This window comes from Sprattus sprattus (genome assembly GCF_963457725.1).
Source record: "Sprattus sprattus genome assembly, chromosome: 21".
NCBI lineage: Eukaryota > Metazoa > Chordata > Actinopteri > Clupeiformes > Clupeidae > Sprattus > Sprattus sprattus.
Window position 1 is genome coordinate 17758799 of NC_137919.1, and position 18447 is coordinate 17777245.

The 18447-nt window shown below is 40.4% G+C and overlaps 1 protein-coding gene across 1 annotated transcript in view; it reads left to right on the forward strand.

Moving 5' to 3' along the window:
- Positions 1–17649, forward strand: part of LOC308382148 (protein NLRC3-like) — a gene marked incomplete at both ends in the record, with an annotated part of 33269 nt that extends 15620 nt beyond the window's left edge. The window contains 5 exons of the mRNA XM_080859834.1: positions 108–1684; positions 11761–11934; positions 13286–13459; positions 14416–14579; positions 17564–17649. Of these exons, the coding sequence (XP_080715960.1) occupies positions 108–1684; positions 11761–11934; positions 13286–13459; positions 14416–14579; positions 17564–17649 (2175 nt within the window). The remainder of the gene's footprint in view (positions 1–107; positions 1685–11760; positions 11935–13285; positions 13460–14415; positions 14580–17563) is intronic.
- Between the last annotated feature and the right edge of the window lie 798 nt (positions 17650–18447).

Genomic DNA, 18447 nt, shown 5'->3' on the forward strand with positions numbered 1-18447 from the left:
GATATGAATGATCTTTGTATCATGTGTACAACTTCAGATATTGAGTGTTATTATGTGTAAGTACAAATCGTTCCAAATTAAGGCGAAATATCCCACTGCAGTAACAGGTTAAACCCTTACCTGGCCAAGACAAACCAATCAGAAGTGTTGTCACAAAAGGAGTTGCTGGCATTGGTAAAACCGTCTCAGTTCAGAAGTTCATCCTGGACTGGGCAGAAGGAAAAGAAAACCAAGATATCCACTTCATATTTCCACTTCTTTTTAGGGAGCTCAACCTCATGAGAGAAAAACAATTCTCTTTGATGGATCTCCTCCACCACTTTTTCACAGAAATAAAGCAGTCAAATTTTCTCAGCCAAGGGAAGTGCAAACTGTTGTTCATCTGTGATGGTTTGGATGAATGTCGACTCCAACTAGACTTTCAGAAAAATGAAAGTTTGACTGATGTCACAAAGGTCACCTCATTGGATATACTCCTGACAAATGTCATCAAGGGTAATCTGCTCCCCTCTGCTTTGCTTTGGATTACCTCTCGACCAGCAACAGCCAATCAAATCCCGCCTGAGTGTGTTGACCGGGTCACAGAGGTACAAGGGTTCAATGACCCACAGAAGGAAGAGTACTTCAGGAAGAAGATCAATGATCAGAATCTTGCCAGCAATGTCATCTCTCACATCAAATTATCAAGAAGCCTCCACATTATGTGCCAAATACCAGTGTTCTGCTGGATTGCTGCTACTGTTCTTGGGGTAATTCTTGGCTCTTCAGGAGGTGGACAGATTCCAAAGACTCTGACAGAGATGTATACCTATTTCCTCATTTTCCAGACCAAACAGAGGAGCAGCAAGTTTGAAAATGTGCACAACCTTGATCCACAGTGGAACCAGGACGTTATCCTTGGTCTTGGGAAGTTGGCTTATGAACAGTTAGAGAAGGGTAATTTGATTTTTTATGATGAAGACCTTAAAGAGTATGGCATTGATGTCAGAGAGGCAGCAGTATGCTCTGGCATCTGCTCACAGATCTTTCGAGAAGAAACAGGGCTTTATCAAGGAAAGGTGTGCTGCTTTGTGCATTTAAGTATCCAGGAGTATCTTGCAGCTTTGTATGTGTTTTTGATGATGGCAGTTGAAGGGAAAGACATAATATCCAGACACCAAGCTCCTGAAAAATCCAATAAGCTTTGGAAAAGGATATTGAATTTGTCTCCTTCAATGGAGGAATCCATGATCATCTTACAGAAGAGTGCAGTGGACAAAGCTTTGGAGCATGAAGATGGACGCTTTGACCTATTCCTCCGATTCCTTCTTGGCCTCTCTCTGGAGTCTAACCAGACTCTCCTGCATGGCCTACTACAGAGAAGACTCAATCAGAGGGGCAATAAAGAAACAATCAGTTTCATCAAGGCAAAGATCAGGGAGGTTCCTTCATCAGAAAGGGTCATCAACCTCTTCCACTGTCTGAATGAACTCAATGATTACTCCTTAGTGGAAGAGGTCCAGAGCTTGCTGAGTGCTGGGACACTTTCTGGAGCTAAACTCTCACCTGCCCAGTGGTCAGCTCTAGTGTTTGTGCTGCTCACATCAGAACAGAAGCTGGATGAGTTTGACTTGAAGAAGTACATCAGATCTGATGAATCTTTCCTCAGGCTTCAGCCAGTAGTGGAGGAATCACAGAAGGCTCGGTAAGTATGATGGCAGTATGTATTCTCAAAATGGGTGGGGATAATGACTCTAGCTGTGTTTCCATCCAACATTTTAATACACATTTTGACCATTTGAAAAATAAACCCTGACTAGAAACACTTGAAATTTGTAAACAGTATTCTAATGCAAATAAACATGTGATAGAATAGAGGGGTAGATCTTCTCACTATTGGCATAGTGTATAATATGACTAGGTTTGAATTAAATCAGCATTTGTTGCACTTTTATCACGTTTTCCTGTGAAAGTTGCTCACAGCTTTTCACAACTCCCGGTTGTCCATTTTTAATTCTGATATGTGGAGAAACATTTAGAAGGTTTAGAAGCACAACACTAATACAGAGACAGCAGCAGTGTCCTTTTCATTGAGCTTATAGTCACTGGTGGCTGTTTCCCCCTTAAGGCTCATTAGCTGTGGGCTCACTGAAAGGAGCTGTACAGCACTGGCATGTATCCTCAGCAAAGCATCTTCAAAACTGAAAAATGTGGATCTCAGTCACAACAGTATTGGAGATATTGGGGTCCAAGAACTCTGTAGCGCACTGGAGAACCCAAACTGTACACTGGAGACACTCTGGTAAGACATTTTGATTATTCAGTATTCCTTAGAAATTAGTTATGTGAGATCATTTTTATATTAAAATTGTATTGATAAAATAAACTTTGAAAACTATACATGAAAAGTATCCCCATTATGAGACAGAGTATTTTCTATTTTCACACATAGACTTAAATATCCTCCTTTTCAATAATAAAAGATCAATGAACGAACTACGGAAGTTGTATCAGTTTACAAAACTAATATAAGGTACATACAGTACTAGAACAAATGCTCAAATGGAAATAAAATGTTTAGAGTATCATGAAATGTCACAAACTGTTTCATGGAAAATCTGGTTCCCTAGATGACTCCTGATTACTCCTGTTGATGATGAAATTTAGATGGAAACCCAACTTCATATACCTGAAAAAACATTTAGTCTGATTTTTTTAATTGGTTTAGAAGCACAACACTAATATACAGACAGCAGCAGTGTCCTTTTCATTGAGCTTATAGTCACTGGTGGCTGTTTTCCCCTTAAGGCTCAAGAGCTGTGGGCTCACTGAAAGGAGCTGTACAGCACTGGCATGTATCCTCAGCAAAGCATCTTCATAACTGAAAAATGTGGATCTCAGTGACAACAGTATTGGAGATATTGGGGTCCAAGAACTCTGTTGCGGACTGGAGAACCCAAACTGTGCACTGGAGACACTCAGGGAAGACATTGATTCTTCAGTTTTCTCTAATAATGAGTTATGTTGGATCATTTGTACATCTTCATTTCTTGATCAAATATCCCCATCGTTGCAGACAGACAGTAGTTTTCTTAAAATGTTTCACATGTTCTTGTAAAGTTTCAGACACACATAGACTTGAGGATCCTCCCTTTCAATGTTAAGAGCTTACTGAATGAACTGCAGAAGTTGTCTCAGTTTATGAAACTCATATCTGGACTGAGACCAGCAATCAGAATTTCAGCGCTTTGAGAGGCAGATGTGTCACAACCAAATATCATGAAAAACTCCAAAGATGAGCTGGGCGCAGCCAGCCTTATGTGAGTAGAAAAAAACAAACAGATTTCATGACAGACATGGGGCCTCATTTATAAAACGTACTTATGCACAGAACTGATCTTAGACTGTGCGTGCGATCAAATCCACGTCTAAGTACAGATTTATAAAAAACGTCTTAGGAGTAGAAAAGGACGTATCTCTATGTCTGGTTTCAGTTCGTGTAAGTACATTTCCTTGCGGCAATACTGGAGTACTGCAGGAATTCAGGACTCTCCGAGCGCCGACTGCCGACACGCAGTTTCATCATCATCATCATCATCGTCAGCACCACCGTCACCATTTGGGCTAATGGTGAAAGGCCAAATGAATGTTTCGCTCAATAAAATCAAATAAACTATTAGAATAATTTACAAATGAATGAGATTCACATCTTATAGGTATTCCGTTTTAATTTCACAAGTGTAAAACATTTCCCTCGAACTTATAACCTATAAAAAGACTAATAGTGGCTTGGTTTTCAGTAGGAGATATGGCTGCATTGGTGTTGTTAGAGGATATTGCCAACTGCGCAATAAGGAGAGAGAGTGTTTTTTTGTGGTCGCGCAGACTTTTTGACACAGGATGATGTATGTCTGATAAGCAGGTACCGCTTGCTGAGAGCGTTGTGCCCAAATGGCCTCTCGTCTAGAGAGGCGCACCAGAGGCAACCAGGCCATACACGTTCAACAGGTATTGTCCGTTCTTGGATTCCTGGCTACAGGAACGTTCCGATGAGAAATTGGAGACCAGTCGAGCAATCCTCGTCATCATTAAACGGTATTTTGCCCGATGTTCATCGCAGTATACTATCCCATATGCCCACAATTTATTAGATTTCCATAAGGTGCCCAGCAAAATGTGAAAGAGGATTTCCTGCGTAAAACAGGGTTCCCAATGTATTCTCATCCAGATTTCGCATACTCAGAAAGCCTAGGAAGCCCACTTCAGTACAGCACAGGTCGGTAGTGGAGCGCACCAAAGCCTTGGTGCTGCTGCCGCAGATGCGGCTTCTGTCAGTCACTGCTCGTGCCGCAGGTGCTGGTGCTTCGGAGACGTGTCTACTACATGTCAAATACTTTGCTTTTGCCATTACGCCACCAGACAGGCTTTCTAACGATGTTTTGGCCCACATCTGCTGTTCCATCAGCAGAACGTTGATGTTAACCTCACTTTAATTATTCTGTTTACATGTTTCTTTCTTGCTTGCCACTGTCACAGAGAGTTTGTGCATTGAAGATGCGCTCTGTTTGTGCATTGATAATATGCTGATTAGATTAAATAGGGGCGTTTTGAAGGCGGAGATTCAGTTGCGCACAATTTCACGAGCATTTGTGATTTATAACCGAAGGATTGGCGTACACATGTTTTTCGTGTGTACGTCTGTTTTCTGTGGATCTCACTTACGCTCATTTCAGGAAATGTCTTAGACAAAATGTAGGATGGTTTCTACGCAACGTTTTATAAATGAGGCCCAAAGGGCGGTATTCCCGTCCATCTCTTCAGAAGTTACAGCAGTGATCTCAGAACATGTCCTTGAGAGAAGAGCGTGTGCATGAATAAATGCGTAAGCAGCCAAAGTCTTCTCAGTTGTGTTCCCTCGGATTAGTTTCTTAAATTGATGCGCGTTATCGTGAAAGTGGATTTGCATACATACACGCCCCGCCAGCTCCTTATTAGGGCACGCAGCCATAGCCAAGTGTGCTGCCGGAATTTCCCTAATCCACACGAAAGCAACTCGTAACAGGTGTTCATTAATAAGGTGGAGATCTTTTCTTACGCCGAACTTCCGAAGTCCGTAAAACACATTTAAGAAGTCACTTTACAAAAAAAAAATTGAAAAATTGCTACCATAAGTGTGAAGACAGGTCACGAGTAGGAGTATAATTTGCAGTCAGTGCTCTTTTCTAAACAGACACCATAAGTGTGAAGACTAGTCACGAGTGGGAGTATAATAAGCAGTAAGTGGATGTCATGGTTAAAGATTGGGATTAGTGTTTATTTATTTATTCATTACATTTGCAGTGTTCGTGTACATTCACATTCAGTCTTTTAGCAGACGCCTTTGTCCAAAGTGACGTACAAGGGAGAGAACAGTCAAGCTACGAGCAATAGAGACCTAGAGTAACAATACATACTACCTCGTAGAATCATGACTATAAATGTGAAACGTAATTGTTAATGATACAAATATTCTCGTATTTATTATTATTATTTTAATCCGAGGATGTCTGTAGAGTTGACGTGAACGCAATCACCAACGGGTTTTCACAAATTCAACCGTTAACCCTTTTAACATGGAGTTTTTTCAAATGTCATTCCTCAACGCGATTCCTCAAATAACCACAAGAGGGCCCCATGGAATCGTATTTGAGAAGATTCGGGAAGAGTTACGACTGCTATTTCGCGTCCTGAAAGTCTTCTGAAGTTCAGAAGAAATCGAAGATGAAAAAACTATGGCGAATGGCAAATGTTTTCCTTAATCCACCAAAGTGGAGTTCAAAAGAAAATCCTTCTGAAAGTCTTCCCAACTGCTGTCGAGAATGAGGGCCAATATTTGTATCATTAACAATTACGGTTCACATTTATAGTCATGATTCTACGAGGTAGTATTTATTGTTACACTAGGTCTCTATTGCTCGTAGCTTGACTGTTCTCTTCCTTGTACGTCACTTTGGACAAAGGCGTCTGCTAAATGACTGAATGTGAATGTTAATGTACAAGAACACTGCAAATGTAAGTGAATAAATAAATAAACACTAAACCCAATCGCGTTTAAATAGCCATAGTGAATAGAATGGACACATATATATCCTGCAGTACCTCCATGGCTGCACCGGTTAAGTTAAATCTGCGTTTTTTTGCCCGCTTTCCGCTTAGACATGACTTGCCTTACGAGGTGCTTTCGTGTGGATACGGGAGATTCCAACAGCACACGTTTCTACGATTGCGTGCCCGAATAAGGAACTGGCGGGGCGTGTATGTATGCAAATCCACTTTCACGAGAACGCGCATCAATTTAAGAAACTAATCCGGAGGAACACAGCTGAGAAGACTTCGGCTGCTTATGAATGCATTTTCAGGCGTGCCGCAATGCAGCGGATGCATTTCCCTTACTTTGTTTTTACGAAGTCGCGTAAGTAACATTTCAGAAGAATTTCAGAAAATGAACGAGAAGGGGGCCGAATGTCCTCATTAAAATGTCTCTATCACAAGCACATTTTGGGAAAAATGCTCAGATGGAAATAAGATCAGTATCATACATATATTTTTATTTAGACTCCTGAAATTATGACTATTAAGTCATTGTTTGCTGTGGTAAGTATTGTAATGCATGGATGTGATGACAGTCAACTGATATTAAATATGTTTGTCGCCTTCTTTCTACAGTCTGACATACTGCAGTATTACACAAAAGGGTTTCAGTTCTCTTGCATCAGCACTGAGATCAAACCCCTCACACATCAGAGAGCTGCAGCTGAGTTGGAATAAAGCAGGAGACTCAGGAGTGAAGCATCTTTCTTCTCTTCTGGAGGATCCTAACTGTCAACTGGAGAAACTAGAGTGAGTATCACAAGACCAAATACTAAGTTGCTTTAAGTGAATTTGACAGTGATAGTGAACTGTCATGCTTTTCACATGTAAAGGGTCACTAGTAATTCAGCAATAAACACTTCATATCTATGTATCACTCCATCTTCATGAGACAAACTCATTTCACACTCACTCACTTACAAACACAGACAGACAGACATACAGACAGACATACCTACACACACACTTAAATACACACACACACACACACACAGACACACACACACATACTTAAACACACACACACACACACACACACACACACATACTTACACACACGTAAAACGTTTTGAACATGCACAAAAGTTTGCATGGAGCACAGCGTTCTTCAACTTTAAACACTGAATAACGTTGCACGTGCTCGGCTATAGTTGGTCAGCCGTTAGTCAGTTGTTACCATATCGTTACTTGGTTATTAAACGTGTGCTTTGCAGTGAACGACTCACTGGCATCTTGTCTAATACCACTGAATGGACCCCTAGAGCACGAAGCGTGTGACTAACGTCAAACGAACGTCATATGACGTCCAATGAGTGTCATTTGAGCGATTTATGAACGTCCATGTATGTGGGTGTATAAACCGATGCTTGCAGGATTCAGTTGATTCTGGGCTACCGTAAACAACACCCACTATGGAGGATCCCGAATGACTAGGTAGGGTAAATAAATATATTATATATCTTATATATACCCTCCTATGCACACAACATCTGTAAGCAGCATTCTATAAACTATTAAGTTTGGAACCTTTCTACTGTCTTTTTCCATGTCCAAAAAGGTAAATAGCAATACAGCACATTTAGTAATGATCCATGATCCATTTTGTAATGATCCATGATTTAGTCCAGCACTGCCGTCTTCGGTAGGGTCTTCTTCTCTGCGGGCGAGTTCCCTCGATGTGCTCAGCTATGTTCATGTTCACTAAATCATGGATCATTACAAATTGTGTTGTATTGAGTTTTTTATCCTGCCCCCCTCAAACCTTTTTTTCGTCTTGGCGGCATGATGTTCACTGTTCAGAACAATTGAATTCACTGATTTTCCAGCGTTTTGTACCCGTTTGACCATAAAACCCACACGGCAGCAGAATGCCACTCTGTCGTTATTCACACGTTAGGCACACGATCAACATGCTCGTCTAACATTGACCTATCGTTCGCCGCATGCCAGTGACACATCACTTGGTCGCTGTTCAAACACACACGTTCTTCATGCGTCAGTCCCACACTAGTCACACGTTAGTCACACGCCAGATGTGTCCACCTCGCTCTAGAACGCTCAAAATTGAATGATTAGAATTTTCAGAGAACGTTGACCAGAACGTTATGGTGTGACGGGGCCTTCAGACACACACTAAGACACACACACTTGCAAACATTTACACATACAGACATACACATACATAATTAAATGCACACGCACGCTCACACACACACACACAAACACACACACACACAAACTCACAAACTCACACACACTAACACAGACACGCACACTTACAAACACCCACTACAAACGTTTACACACACAAACAGACATTTTTTTTTTACCTTTCCTTTCTACAGCCTGAGAAACTGCAGTATTACAGAGGAAGCCTTCAGTTCTCTTGCATCAGCACTGAGATCAAACCCCTCACACATCAGAGAGCTGCAGCTGAATGGGAATAAAGCAGGAGACTCAGGAGTGAAGCATCTTTCTTCTCTGCTGGAGGATCCTAACTGTCAACTGGAGAAACTAGAGTGAGTATCACAACAGCAAATACTGAGTTGCTATCAGTGAATTTGACAGTGATAGTGAATTGTCAAGCTGTTCACGTGTAAAAGGATTATAGTACTTCAGCAGTAAACTTCTTATCACTCTCCTTCTCCATTTGTTTTACATGCCTTTCAATTTTTATTCTAATTGGTGGCCAAGCAGCGAAGCTGCGAAAGCCACCTATTGGTTTTCTATTTATTATTATTACACATCTTCTTCTGCCATTGGAGTCTTGTGAAATATGGCACACTTATTGGGACCAGTCCTCTCATCCATTTCACCAAGTTTCATGTCTCCCACTCCAACCCTCTAGCGCCACCAATGGGTCAAAGTTGAGGATGTATTTACACATGTTACTTTTGAACCATATGCCACATTTTCCACAATGAGGTATCGTTGGATTCCCTGGATCAAGACGAGTTCAACACACTCTATGACATCATAAACAGTTATATAAATGTTCTGCTAATTCCAATGTTAAGGAAAAATATTTTTTCGCAACTTCTCATACAGATTTAATGTTAATGCCTTCAAACTTGGTCAGGATACTCTTCAGCCATGGGGGATCAAATTGTCTTGGGGGATTGTTCAAAATCTCAAAGGTGTGGGCGTGGCAGACCCTCAAACTTTTACTTATTATATGTTTCTTCTTCTGCAATGGGGAGTCTATGGCAGCCCCTAGAACCACATCGTCAAAAGTTGTGAAATTTGGCACACTTATTGGAACCAGTCCTCTCATCAATTTCACCAAGTTTCATGTCTCCCATTTGAACCCTCTAGCGCCATCAATAGGTAAAAGTTGAAGATGTGTTTACACACGTTACTTTTGAAGCGCATGGTCGAAAGTTGTGAACTTTGGCACACTCTTTGGAACCAGTCCTCTCATCACTTTCACCAAGATTCATGTCACCCATTCAAAACTTCTAGCGCCACCAATGGGTCAAAGTTGAAGATGTGTTTACACACTTTACTTTTGGGCCATTTGCTGCATTTCCCAAAATGAGGCATCATTGGATTCCCTGGATCAAGACGAGTTCAACACACTCTATGACATCATACCCAGTTATATAGATTCTCCGCTATTTAGAATGTTAAGGAAAAGCGTTTTTTAGCTAGTCCTCCTACAATTCTTGTCGAATATTCTTCAAAATTGCCATATATGATCTTCAGAACAAGCCTCACAGAAGTTATGCCCTGGCGTTTTGATTTTCACGACCGTTTGTTAGTTACAGTCTATCAAATTGAGGTGGCCGAATTGATGTGGCTGCCATTTTGAATGAATGAATATAACGTTTTTGGTGAATATCAAATATTCACCAAATTTGGCAAAGATTATCTTCAGACCACAATCACCTCGACTTGTCAAAATAGGACTGAATTACAGCTGTTTCAACTGTTTAAACTTGGTCCAAATTTGACAACCATTGCCATAGGAGAAACGCTTCTATTTTGAGACAGTAACTGAACTCTGTGATTTCCATCACCGACAATAGCTCACTAGTTAAGTGAGTTGGTGAATGGTGCCCTGTCGTAGGCAGCCTCATCGGTTCGAATCCAGCCTCTGCTGAGTAAATCAAAAGCTTTCTGAGTGAATTGAAGGCTTTTTCTGGGTCATCTGACCAGCTTGGCCATCACATTGCTGCTTGCAGCTATATTTGTTAAATGATTTACATTATTTTTCCCTTTCCTCTCTACAGCCTCTCAAACTGCCGTATTACAGAGAAGGGCTTCAGTTCTCTTGCATCAGCACTGATATCAAACCCCTCACACATCAGAAAGATGCAGTAGAGTGGAAATGAAGCAGGAGACTCAGGAGTGAAGCATCTTTCTTCTCTTCTGCAGGATCCTAACTGTCAACTGGAGAAACTAGAGTGAGTATCACAACAGCAAATACTGAGTTGCTATCAGTGAATTTGACAGTGAAAGTGAATTGTCAAGCTGTTCACGTGTAAAAGATTTATATTACTTCAGCAGTAAACTTCTTATCACTCTCCTTTTCCATTTGTTTTACATGCCTTTCAATATTTATTCTAATTGTTAAATGATTTACATTATTTTTCCCTTTCCTCTCTACAGCCTCTCAAACGGCAGTATTACAGAGAAGGGCTTCAATTCTCTTGCATCAGCACTGAGATCAAACCCCTCACACATCAGAAAGATGCAGTTGAGTGGAAATGAAGCAGGAGATTCAGGAGTGAAGCATCTTTCTTTTTTTCTGGAGGATCCCAACTGTAAACTGGGAAAACTAGAGTGAGTATCACAAAATCAAATACTGAGTTGCTATGACTGAATTTGACAGTGATAGTGAACTGTCATCCTATTCACATGTAAAGGGATAATATGAATTCAGCAGTAAACACACACACACACAAACAGACACACACACAATCATACTAACACACACACGCACACACACACACACACAAATACACTCTTACACACACACACACTTAGACACACGCACTTAAAAACACAAAAACACACTCTACAAACTTTCACACACACATGCAGAATCTGTTTGCCTTTCCTCTCTACAGCCTGAGAAACTGCAATATTACAGAGGAAGGCTTCAGAGCTCCCAATTATTATAAATAAAGAAACTGTATTTCGTACACAGTTTTCCAAATCATTTAAAGTACATACATGGACTTAAAGATTTTTAGCATGTTCCATGCTAAGAGCTCACTGTACAGGGTCATACGAAAGTTATTTCAATTATGTTTTGGGCCAAGCACTCAGATGAAAATAAAATGTATAAGAAAACCACAAGATCACAAACTGTTTCATAGAAAATCTGAATGACTCTTTTATATTTGAGTAAATGTTAATAATTATTCAGTTAAATAAAAATGGGACTTTCACCATGCTTTTTCAACTGAACTGCGGGAACATCACCTTTCAAACTTTCAAATACTCTGTTGTCCAATGTACCTCACTTAGTAAACTGCTGATCCCTTCAATTTGGCTACAAAAATGGTCTTACTCTAAATGCACTGATAGGTCTTGTTGTGTTTTTCTTTGCCTTGCCTCAGTGGAATTGATGCCCTGAATTTGTCTATGAATTTGTTTTCACTTTAAATGCACTGTAAATGTCTTGGTGTGTTTGCCTCACTTTAGACTCTCAGACTGCAGTATCACAGAGGAGGGCTATGCTAGTCTGGCTTCAGCCTTGAGGTTAAATCCCAATCATCTCAGAGAGCTGGATCTCAGAGGAAATAATCCAGGGAAATCAGGAGTGAAACTGCTTTTAGACCTAAAGGATGACCCGAAGTGTAAACTGAAAAATCTCAGGTAAGTTTATATCAAGACCAAGGCTTTAATCCAAAGTAGTTCAAAAAAGTAATGAGACTGTTATTACGACTATATACAAATTCATCTTCTTCAATTAAATGTACTTAAACTATTACTACTGTAAGATTTAAGGCGAGACACTACAGGTGAATAGGGTATTTTTTTTAAATAATAGATATCACCATGAAACTTCCTCAGTTGATTACTTACACATGTATGAACAAAAAATGTATTACAAGTTTCTGAAATTATTATGTTTGATTATGCAAATTAGGCCTTATCTAATTAAATATGCGCACATTTGCATATATTTCCGGTAGATATATCTGGACATACGATAAAGCCAGGTGATTTTTTTTATTTTCATTTTGTTGTCATACAAGATGCAAACAAATTTACAGAGGGATTTCAGGATATCTGCTTTCATTACCTAGAAAATCAAAATATACTGTCTATAGCCTTAAAAAAACGATTTTCAACACCTTTTTTTGATCAAAATGTCACATAAATCAGGCCAGGAATGATTAATTAACAAATCCTTCTGTAAATATCTTCAGAATACTGCTAAGTGTATAACTGGAAAGTTTGGTGTACATAGGTGCTACATAGGCTGAGAAGTATCTACCGGAGAATGACAAAAAACTCATTTTGAGAAAATCGCATTTAAAGATTCAGGAAGTGTCAATCCAAACCACGTGATGCGTCTGAACGCATCACGTTATCAGAAACCACCGCAAACCAATGAAATTGCGTCCTTAGGTTTAAAGCCACGTTTTTACTAACATCATTGGTTACTGCTGGAAAGGAAATGTCCTTATTTGGATAACATAGCCTTGTGTGGAAGATACAGCGCTTTTCAACGGTAGCAAACATGTCATGCATCAGAAAGCCGATATACTGCACGTTACGTTAGAATGCTAACTTTCCAGGAAACCTAGGAAAATACTGACGGCGCGAACAGACAAAATGTGGATAAATATACACACTAATGTATAATTAGGATATTTTCTTTATGCTAGTATGAAAGATTACATGTTTAGGGAGTGAACTAGCTCAAAATCTCAAAATTGACCACTGCTGAAAAAACGATGTTTTTGCCTGCCGTGTCTCGCCTTAAAGCTGCTGCTTCAGGCCAAGCAGACTTATTGAACTAATAGACTTCACAAGTGGGTAGCAGTGTGTGCTTTCCCATGAGAAAAACACATACAGTATGTGACTCAGTTCACTTTTTTAATTTTAGTAAGAGACTGCCTTGGTAGGAGATTTTATATTTTTTTGTTTATTTAATTTAAGCACCAGTGATGATGATTGTGTCAGACAACATATATGTTTATTGTCTCTATTTGTACAGGTTCCTGAAGGGGAGTGCTGCTGAGGAAGCCTGTGCTGCTGTGGCTTCATCTGTGGGTTCAAACCCCTTACTCATGACTGAGCTGGAACTGAGTGAGCGCAGGCTAAAAGCTTTTGGAGTGACTCAGCTGTGTGCTTTACTGGAGGATTCCCACTGCACACTGCTGAAACTGAGGTTAGTGGATGCTGTCACATTCTCTTTGATTAATATACTGTACATTAGCTGCATTCTTCTTTTTTGGAGGATCCCAAATGCAAACTGGCCTAATTTAGCAGTAGCTGGTCGCAGTGATGACAGATATTCAGGCAATGTTTCAAGTTAGAGTGCCAAATCCGATGTTCATTTCTTGAGATTTCTGTGGTGGCCTAATGGTGATGTTGGTAAGCCTCCAGTTGAGCATCACATGTTGGTGCACCATTTTGGATCATCTCCAAGGTGTGCAAACTTTGCACTAAGACAGACAGCTAGAGACAACAAGAGCACATTCCATCCCAAGTTAATAAGAACTATTGAGAACAATTTCAATGTTGATGGCTGCTTGAAGTCCCTCTCATCTGAACAGGAAGCAGTAGAGCTAGTCAAGGAGTTTACATCTCTGGGTCAAAGGGAGGAACCTCACACTCGAACGAACATGCTATCGGTAGTGCGCTCAATCTATGACCCACTTGGTTTCTTGTGCCCTCCCTCTACCTGCAAAGTTGCTTCTTCAGAAGCTCTGCAGGAGTAAGCATGACTGGGACAGCAGAATACCTCAAGCTGCATCTGACGAATGGAGAAGATGGATCGAACGTCTTGATTCAAGTGGCACAGTGTGTGAAACCATTTTGACCACTAAGACTTTTCCGATGCCAGTGATCGTGGATACGGCACCATAAGTTACTCCAGAATGACTGCCGACAATCATATTGTACATGTGTCCTTTATGCTTGGTAGAGCAAGAGTGGCTCCTTTCAAACAGATGACCATCCCTGGCATAGAACTGGCAGCTGCAGTACTGCCTGGTAAAGTGGACAAAATGCTGAGAAGTTGTTAAAGCTGAGTCAGTCAGCCTTTAGGAAAGTCTCTATATGAATAGCAAATGAGCAAGAAGATTTCACCAAATAAGTGCCAAATAGAATCTCTCTCATAAGGGAAAACACAGATGTATCAAAATGGAACCAAACTGAACCCAGCTTACATGTCATCAAGAGGTGTGAGTGCAAAGACAGAAGAGGAATGGCCTCAAACCCCATGAAGTCCCTGTCACTCGCCCAGGATGACCCAGAGGTGAAAAGGGGCGACAGTGGTACAGGAGGTAAAGAAGTCGTTTAGTAATCAGAAGGTTGCTAGTTTGATACCCTGTCGAAGTGTCCTTGAGCAAGACACTGAACCCCTAATTGCTCCTGATGTGCAGTGTGCCATCAGTGTAAAATGTGTATACAACCTTGTAAGTCGCTTTGGATAAAAGCGTCTGCTAAATGATAAAATGTAAATGGAGCACCAATGTGTTCAGTTTTGGCACCAAAGACAAAAGAAAAGGAAAAACCAACAAACAAGCTATTAGAACACTTCTCTAGTTGGCACAAATTAAGCAGAGCAGTGGCGTGGTATTTGAAGGGTTTTTGAAGGGAATTTGAAGTTAAAGAACATTCTCTTGTCACACATAAATCAAGTGTAGTAATAAATGGCCATCATAGTGTTCTGTTACAGACAGAGGTATTCAGATGAAATGGCAACATCATCGAAAGACTTTGAATAGTTAAAGTAGCATGTTATAGAGGGGGTTGGGGTGTTACATGCACGGCTCTCTGCATGAACATGAACGGGAGTTCCACGAGCAAGGTTAAAGTAATCAAACGGACATTTATTAAAAGTATAGTAGAAAAGTCGGAAATAAAAGTGAAGTGCGAGTGGGTGTCTAATGGGTGGACATACAGTATGTCTAACAAACAAACATAAACGATGCGTCGAGGAGAGGGAGCCTCCGGTGCACTGCACCAAGGCCCTCTTATTGTGGAGCTCATCAAGCCTTCATTCAGCACACCTGTGGGCACCTGCGCAGACTCTGCTCCCCAGCTGTGGAAGAGCACTGATAGCAGGGGGCGGGGCAGACCAGGCTGGGTCGTGACAGGGGAAAGGTGCAATCCCTGAGGGTCATCAGATTAGAATGAAGAAAACAGGGAGACTTGGATATCCAGTTGAATCTGAACTCTTTCTATTAAATACAACGATGAATACATTGAGGTGAAAGTGGGTGTATGTTTGTGAGGTTCTGAAAGTAAAGCACAAACAGAAAATATTCATTCATACACAACCCTGTAGTACCAACCTACTCAACTGAAAGACTAAAAAACAAGCGCGCGCCCGCGCGCGCACACACACACTTACAAACACACATACACCAACTCACACACACAAACTCACACAAACACAAAAACTCGCACAAATGCACAAACTCACACAAACACACTCACACACAGTGGCGTACCTACCATTGAGGCGAACTAGGCAACTGCCTTAGGCCCCCACCTAGCAGAAAGCCCCCGATAAATTGCCCACCCAGGCACCGATGGGCCGATAGGATGGCCCAAGTCTATCACCATCCGGCCCTCCCGCAGATATCGTCGGTCGCGACAGGTTTCCTTGCTTCACCGAATACATTATACCTCTAATGATAACCAAGAGGAATCACTGTCTGCGATTTATACTACTCCTAGTGACCTGTATTCACACTCATGGTTACTATTTTCTTTACTAATCTAATCTCCTCCGTCAGTCTTACTATGTTTATTTGTTATTAAATGTAAATCACTCTAGCCTAATACTTGCGTGTCTCGCTTGTAGACACCTTTAACCCCTTCGTTCAGCACGAGACGTGGCGTTACACGGACCTCCCCCCACCTTTTTTAGCAACGTGTTTGAATTTTCCTTAACTGCTCGCGGCCAAGACAAATGTTTTTTTTCTGAAACATACCTTGATAACAAAAGCCATATATGCACTCTACGAAACTGTGTTGTTATTTTTCGCCAAAGTACATTAAATTCCTTGTTCTTAATACATTTACCTTCGTACTACACACTGCAACCTAACTTTGGTTTGAATGCTGGTTTTACGAAAATGACTATTCCTCCTATCAAGTTACTAAAACCTGATTGACACTTTTTTATCCAATAGTACACATTCTCAGGTTTAAAATGGTACCTCTTTTGCCTGTCGTTGAGTAATGTAAAAGTCTGATTGGATAATGCGTAACCGACAAATCAAGATTTATGACTGTGCGCAATGACGCAGGTCATTGAGTCCGTCATCACCACAGCGACAGCGTACACAACAAGGCAGCTGAAGTAAGAGTTTCGTGCGAGTTCAGATCTAATTTATATTCTAATCCTATAGTTTAGATTAGTTTATATCCTCTTTTGCATTATTGTCTTTTCCTTCATTCAAAAATGAAGAAATATACCACCTAACATGCTTTAGAGTTCCTGTTTTATGACGGCGAAGGACACTTTGAATTGGCCGATGATAACTCAGATGGGGCAATCCCACGAGGAGTTGGATTGGGAATATCGCATTGACGGTGTCCTTGACATGTAAGTACATATCTGCATTAACTACTAAGAGCATGCATTTCGGTAAGTTTCCACGAGATTATTACCAAGTAGTATCTGACTAAAAAGCAGGAATGCTAGCAAGCAGGCTAAGCTACTTATGTTATGTGGGTGGATGCAACCGTCATCACGAATAGGTTATTTTGTATAGCACGTTTTCCTGGTCTTATTTGTTTGCTGTTTACATAGTAATATTGTTATAATAGTAGTAATATAATCAAACTAATAGTGTTGTTTACATAGTAAGAAATGCTCATACGGCTGATGGAGCAAAATATACTATTGTAAATTAACTTTGATTTACGGACACGCACCTGACCCATTCGCACCTCGATAAACCAGCCTAATTCCTGCTATCAAAACCCCCGTATTCACCCTTTGTTCCCTGATCTCATCCCATCAACCCTAGAGAATTCTCATTAGTATGTATTATCAGACTCAGTAACCAAGACATCAAGATATATATTCTCTTTTGTCTCACAGACAACTACGCAATTAGCACCTAACCCCACCCCATAATATCAAGATCTAGTCACCATGTTGCATATATCTTATGTTTAGTTGCATATTGTGTTTTGTTATTTTACAAAGTTGTTTTGGAGATGTACAGTTATGCTTACTCAGTAATCTATTGTTTTATTTTCGCTGGGTTGCTTGTATAACATTTGCCAATTGATTTTGTTCCCCCAGAGATGTCCCTGCACAAGACACACCTGTCCTCTCCCAACACCCCTCAGCTCTTTGACCTGCCAGGACCATCAAGGCCTCCAGCTTGAAGGTTTTTCATTTTGATTTTATTTTATGAAAGACTGAGACCACTGGAACAAAAACCAGGACAGGCTTCACTTCAAATAAGTACAAAACCACAAAAAACATTTGTGATGATGTAGCCTACTTCTAAGTGGATTTGGGTAGGTTTGGGTAGGTTTTGGATAGCCCAAAGGCCATCATGTATATTTTTAACAAGAAAATACAGTACAATTCAAATGTTTACATTGAAATTAATTCAAATTGGTTTGCTGTAGTACAGATGGCAAGAAAAAAGTTTGAATGCTGGATATTCAGTGACTTTTGTGTTTGGTGACTTTGGAGAGGTTATGAGACACTTGGAGACGGCTAAAAAGACACCATGTGGAAACTGATGGGTAGCACTTGTAAACTTTTGTCTATCTTCCTCAAATTTTTTACACACACTGTCAAGATGTTGGTGAATCAGGAAATAAAGGTTTTGGTTTCTTCTAACATTAAAAACCCAGTTCTATACTGGAAAAAAAAAAAAAAAAAAAAAGGTTGTTGTGTTTTTCCCTGACAATTCTTACTTTTACTGCTCTGAAATGTAAACTAAAATGACATAATAAACACTTTAACTAATTGCAGTTGATGGCCCAAGTGTCTTCTTTAATTTAAGCAATGAATGGTTATTATGCAATGTATAGAACCAGAGATATTCAAGTTTTAAATGTGAGAGAGACAACAGAGCAAAATGGGTGAAAATTGTGAAAAAACGCCCTGCTGGTACAACAGGTTAACACCCCTACACACACACACACATAATCACACACCCAGCATGCAAC